Raw genomic sequence first — 6379 nt, 5'->3', positions numbered from 1 at the left:
CTGTGAGCACCCTGGTCGGGTGGGAGGTGTCCCTGCCTGTGGCACGGGGATAGAACTGGATGGGCTTTAAGGTCCCTTCCAACCAAACCATTCTCTATGGTTCTACAATAACTTCAGTGTCTGTCTTTGTAACATATTACCTTGAGCCATAAACAAAAGAGCTTTGTTCTTTCCTCACCTTTACAGTAGATTTCTCCCTCTTTTTCAGTTAGGGTTGTAGATTCTAGGCTTTTTCCACACTTGGCACATCGGAAGCAGTTTTTGTGCCACGGCTAGGGAGGAGAGAAAAAAAAAAAAAAAAGAAAAAGAAGATAGTTTAAATACACAGAATGCCTGAGTTGGTAAAAAAAACCCACAATGCATTAACTGGAGATGCCTGCATCAGTATTGTTTATAGATGACTGGTGCAATAAAAACCAGTTCAAGTGTACCAGTAGCAGATGAGAGCGTCTGCATTTCTGCGAGTGGCCCAAAGCCCCAAATTCCATACCGCTTCCTTCTCAGGGCAGAGTTTTGAAAGGTGTGGGCTCACTCTAAACAATGCAGAGCAGATCTTGGCTCTCTGTAGTGAGTCAGAGATCTGGCAGATTGACACACAGTTTTACACAGTATTTTTTGGAGAATGTCCCCTTTCTGCTGAAACATTCATCCTCCATCATAAGCTGCACACCACAAGACTGTTCTCTCTTCTGGTGGGGGGAGCGCTCCTGTAGTCTGCTCAACTCTCTGGCACGAGACGATACTGAAGCTTCACCTCTGAAACCCAAGGGGAGCACTCATCGCCCTGCATTTTGAGTGCTTTTTGTTCAATTAAATTGACTGATTTGACTATTTTCAATGCTAAGAAATGCAATTTTAAGGTAACTCTGCCCCACAGTTGGTTCCCTACTGGAACCTGCATAACATACTTGCTCACTTTAAAGTCCACGTAGTAGGTACAAAACAGCACAAGCAGTTCCTTACCTTTCCAGCTCCTATTACTTTCTCTGCTGCATAAACAGAATCACCACACCTAGAGCATTTCTCTGCCCCTCCAAACTTCTGAGCAAACTTTGAAGTGTTTGTATTTGTTGTGGGTCGGTGGGGAGAGGGTGTGCTGAAAGAAATGGGACATTTGTTGTCTTTACTCTTTTAGTAAATGACCTCTTTCTCAACAACACTAACAGAGCAGCATCCCACACACAGTACAGCATAGAATCACAGAATCGTTATGGTTGGAAAAACCTCAAAGATCATCAAGTCCAACCTTCTACCCAACGCCACCATGCCCACAAAACCCACTAAACCATGTCTCGAAGCACCACATCTAAATGTTTTTTGAACACCTCCAGGGATGGTAACTCCATCACCTCCCTGGGGAGCCCGTTCCAATGCCTAACAACTCTTACAGTAAAGAAATTCTTCCTAATATCCAACCTGAACCTCCCCTGGCGCAACCTGAGGCCGTTTCCTCTTGTCCTATCGCTAGTTACCGGGGAGAAGAGACCGACCGCCACCTGGCTACAACCTCCTTTCAGGTAGTTGTAGAGGGCAGTAAGGTCTCCCCTCAGCATACACTACTTTTGCAAAACTGGAGAAGTAAGTTACCAGCAAGGCTATTCAATTACCCTTGGTAGGGAAAAAACAAACAAACAAGAAGAGAAAGGCCATGCTTCAAAGGGTAAAAAGAATTACTGTAAAAGCTAGTTTTCTGAGGAGCCTTCACCTTTTCACTTCTCCAGAAGTGCTGAATTCTGTACCAGGACGTGGATTTATCAGACAGTAAGCTACAAATAATTCTGTTAAATTCCTGTCCACTGATCATAATCTGGAACTTGAACTGATCGCTGAACCTGGCTGGAGAGCATACATCATATAAACTTCATGCAGTAATTGGGGAACTTGCACGAAGCAAGTCGTGAAGCATACTTCAGCTTCTTCCCACATGCTTTGCTTTACAGCAAGAACTTAATCAGACTAGGAATGTTTACTATTTAATTGGCTTTTTGGTTTTGCCTATAATTAAGCACAAATGCTTCTTCATCTACCAGTTAAAAATTCATTCTTCTTGTAGCCCCTGATTCTCAGCTCTCCAAATCCATCCCTGCCAGAACCTGTTGAACATATGCATTTGCAAGTTATTTAGGAGAGTGACTCAAGACCCACAGTCACCTCTGTGGGTTCGTGCAGAGCCATCAGCAGCTCCGTAATCCAGTGCCCCACAGCTCACACGCAGGGTTAGTGCATCTTTACCTGCACTAACTCCTGCCTGTACGCTGCCCACTCACATAGTCACCAGTGGAAGCTTTGTGCACTGCAGGTTAAATGCCCTGCGTTTGGTTACACTGGGATATTTTGCAGCATTTCTACTCCAGACAACATGAACTAAACAAAATTGAACCCGAAAGACTCCCTGGAAAACAGTTCTGAAGGACCAGGGTCACCCCGGCAACTCAGTTCCCTCACCTCTCAGGCTTGATGCCTAATCTCTCTCCCCTGTCCATGTTCAGCGTGCCTGCCCCTTGGCCATATCCGTAACCTTTCGGGCCATACTTTTTTCCATAGCAAGATTTGCAGTAAACTTCAGCATCATGAATGGCTACGGTTGTGCTGTCCAAGTTTTTCCGGCAGACCACTGGAGGGGAAAAAAAAAAAAAGTTAAACTGCCTTAAGGGACCGTTTCCATCAGCACATGCAGTAAGCCAAAAATCAAGCGGGAAGTGATGTTATGGGTTTCCTTGTCCACAATTCTTCCTATGAGGCTGTGGGACTGCCAGAGATTAGAGGGAGCAGGTTGTCGTTTGAATTACTGAATTATGCTTAGCCCTATAAAGGACTCTGTTCCCTCCCACCTCTTCATGACCGTGACATTTAAAGCCTGGAAACTTGCTGTGGTTTGATGAATGAGGCTGCTCAGAAACCCAGATAGTGCAGTCAGCAGTTTCCCTTGACACATGCCATACAGCATGGAGCAAAAGTCTGTCGGTGCAGAAAAGTCCCTGTCCTGCCCTTTTAGCCAGGATAGGGCTGGGGAAAAAAAAAACAAAACTTCAAGGTTCTCCCCTGCCTCTGGTTTGGGGCAGAGTTGGGACTGTTTCACAGCTGTCACTGGAGGGGCCGTGCTTTTCTGGCATTCCTACATTGTCCTTCAGCACAATGCAAGCACTCTGCTCAAGGTTACAGTAGAAGGGAGAACTATTTCCTTCTTAAACCTTCTTTTGTATCCCAACTGGCACGCTCTTTCCGTCTGCAACAGCATTATGCCTGTGATAAAGAATTGGGGGAGAAAAAAACCCAACAAAACACTACAAAAAAGCCTTACGAATTTTTTGTTTAAAAAGAATTTTAAGGTCTTCAAAATGTAGGGTGACCTTTGCTTATGGCATTCATTAGCTCCAAGGTTCTTTTTATAAGACACAAAAATCCAGTAAGTAAATCGACTAGTGCATGTTTATTAAGTCTACAGACTTTAACCCCAACAGAACTATGCACTAAGGAAAAGCAAATACTCAGACACACTAGAGCCATTGTTTGACTGTAAGTTCCAGGTTTCTTTTAATAGAAACTCCCATAAAAGGCTGAAAATGAGGCAGCTGAGATATCTAATCTTTTTTTGAGACTGCTGTAGAGCTAGGTGTGCCGAGGCTCACGTGCCAGCACAGTGCACTGACGTTATGCTGCGGACGAAGAGCAAACCAGTTTCAGAGGGCCAGTTGTAACTGTGGCTTATATGAAGAGGGCTAAACCCTAGCTCTACCCATAGGTGTTAAACACCAGCAAGGGGGACAAAACAGTACCTCATGTTTGTAATAAGGTAAAATTCTCTGATTCAGACAGACAGGCTGGCTGTTTGTGAAGCAGAAGCCTCCGATTCACAGCAACCCTTTGTTCCCTTCATCTAAGCAGAGGTCTTTTCAGCAGAGACAGCGATTTTCAATGCCTCGCTGGGCTTGTTGGTTGGACTGGAAAATAATGCTTTGGACTCCTTTCATCTGAAACAAACCACAGGCCCCTGTGCCAGGAAAGTCTATGCTTTTGGCTGTGCTCAAGCATCGACAACTCGGCTGTGCTCAGGCACGCTGGCGTCCCAGTCTGCGTGAGACTTCAGGGCAGGGGTTTGATAACTGTTCCTTCAGCTGCTGCTGGTCCCGGGACCACCGGGAGAAGTCCAGCTGAGCTCAGATCAGTGCAAACGGGGCTCTGCCACTGGGCTTTCTCCTCTGCGTGAGTAACACTTAAGCCAGGTTTCCATCCTAAAGATCCCTTAAACTCCTGAGGAGAAGGCTGGGAGGTGGGCAAACAGATGAGAAAAACATGATGTGCTCTGCTTTGGGAGCTGCATCTCACCCCTCCCACGCTGGACAGGTAGGATAATATCTCTCCAGGAGACAAGCTCTCCCTTCGGCACTGCCAGGCCCAGGAAGCACGTGGGGAAGCAGGAGCCAAGCCCAACACATGATGGACAAAGCCATCTCTGGTCCCCTGTGCATCACGGGTGCCACCTGAGCCTGCGACATCTCCTGTGGACCAGCACCTTGCTGTTGTGAACAGGGGAGGTTCTGCAGGGGAGGAGGAGGGGAATACTTACTGCAGAGGAAGCAGCACCGGTGGAAGCTCCTCCCGTCGCACTGCACCTCCTCGGCATGGTAGACGGTGCGGCCGCAGGCGCCACATTTGTTGCCACCTCCCCAGTTCGGCATGGTGGTTCTGCAGGCCCAGCCAGGTGGGAGGGGAGAAGGGGAGAGTTTTGTTAACCACAGCGTCCTCCACCACCCCGGCTCGAGGACAGTTGGGGTTACGGGCTCCTTTAATCCAGCTCGGTAAAGTCTGTATATCGGAGCACAAACCTGCAATTTCACCAACTGTTTAAAAACATGATCTTCCACCGCGTGAGAAGTTTTTGTGATCAGATCAACTTCCCAGCCCTTCAGATCCCAGACCAGACTTAAAGGCTTAGGCGGCCTCTCTACGGCTATTTGTAAAAGCAGATGGACTGGCAAGGGGAACAGAGGCTGCTGCTGCTGCTGCACAGCAAGAAAAACACAGACACGGTCTTCACGAGACGCGTCCTCCTGTCCCTGCCCAGGGTTTTGAAAGTTACATGAATTGGATATGCACAAATCACAGTTTCATGCACAAGGGCTTTACTGTACCTTGAGCGAACGCCCCCCCAGCTGGATATAATTTCAGTTTCTATGCTTCATTAATGCTGGGCCTCTCATCTGATGGAAGCAAACCAATTGTGCCAACAACAGCATTTTGTTCTACTGCAGGGCCTATCATTTGGGATGCAGTACAAGACAAAGTTCACCTCCCCACAGAACCACTTATTAGGGCTGCAAGGACATTCTGAACTCCTTTGAGATCATGCCTCCACTTCAGAGAAGTTTAAGGGGGAATATTTCCTGGGGACTCCACCGCTATTACATGAACCGCACCTTTACCAGACAGGTATATGAACCAAACCCACCTGCTCAAGGAGCCACAGCTGCTTTAAAATAAAGAAAAACTCTCTCTCATGCGTTACTTGCGATGGACACACAGAGTCTAGCAAGGAGGGACAGGCACCACCACCCATCATGTCAAACTACAGCCTTGGGAACAGTCTCCTACATTAAGTCAGAAGCAGCAACTGTCCCACCTCAAGCTGAGCTGCCCCCTCCCGAGCTCCCCTGCCCTCCTGCCACCACCACCAGCAGCTCCACTGGGAGCTCCTCCTGCTCCCCCCATTAACCCTCCCTGGGTTAAAGCACCAAAGCAGAGCACTGCCCACCACCTTCAGCTTTTCTGGGGCTTTCCTCCTCCTGCCACCACCACGAGCTAACATAGCGGTGTTTGTTGAAGGCTCATCTCCCAGTCATCGCTGCACTCGCGCCCCTTGGTTCACGCCGGTTTGCTCCCCTGCAGCTCACCACCAGAAGATCACCTCTCCTAGGCGCAGAGGCCGACAGCAGCCAGAGAGAGGGTCATCGATCAGTGATCCTAACCCAGCGGAGCTGCTCAGGCCTCATCACCCTCCCTGCTCCTTACTGACCCTTGTTTCAGACAGGGGTTCTGGGCGAGGACCGTGGGTTTGCCCATTGGAAGCTAAGAGGGCATCTCCTGCCACCCTACCCCACCAGCAGCACCAGTCCCTCGCAGCAGACTCCCCACAGCAGCACTGCAGTACGGGTCAGCTATCAGGGAGGGAAGGAATTTGTCAGGAGCTTCTGACTTCTCTCGGCACAACTCTCCATCAGTCACCCTTAGACGCTCTCCTATGTCAGCCAGACAGGGAGCAGAGACAAGCGACAGCATCCCCACACAACAGCCATCGTCAGCTCATCCCTCCAGGCCAGCAGCAGAGGATTACCCATCTCCAGTTGTCCCCGTGGCCGACAGAGAGGAAGGGGAAGTGCCG

General features: G+C 48.6%; 1 protein-coding gene across 3 annotated transcripts in view; it reads right to left on the bottom strand.

The window, feature by feature from the left end:
- The window catches only part of CSRP2 (cysteine and glycine-rich protein 2), a 6027-nt gene extending 1330 nt beyond the window's left edge, over positions 1-4697 (bottom strand). Inside the window, exons 1-5 of one of the 3 annotated variants that reach the window (XM_009705822.1) lie at positions 4568-4697; positions 2446-2614; positions 1278-1280; positions 964-1096; positions 179-272 (exon numbers count right to left, since the gene is read on the bottom strand). In XM_009705822.1, coding sequence (XP_009704124.1) covers positions 179-272; positions 964-1096; positions 1278-1280; positions 2446-2614; positions 4568-4679 — 511 coding nt within the window. In that variant the 5' untranslated portion in view covers positions 4680-4697. The remainder of the gene's footprint in view (positions 1-178; positions 273-963; positions 1097-1277; positions 1281-2445; positions 2615-4567) is intronic. The other 2 variants (XM_009705823.1, XM_009705824.1) reach the window with 2 other exon arrangements.
- Between the last annotated feature and the right edge of the window lie 1682 nt (positions 4698-6379).

The sequence above is a fragment of the Cariama cristata genome, unplaced genomic scaffold (genome assembly GCF_000690535.1).
Source record: "Cariama cristata isolate BGI_N322 unplaced genomic scaffold, ASM69053v1 scaffold29968, whole genome shotgun sequence".
Lineage (NCBI taxonomy): Eukaryota > Metazoa > Chordata > Aves > Cariamiformes > Cariamidae > Cariama > Cariama cristata.
Note: the sequence above shows the minus strand (reverse complement) of the source record. Positions and strands in the feature narration are given on the sequence as shown.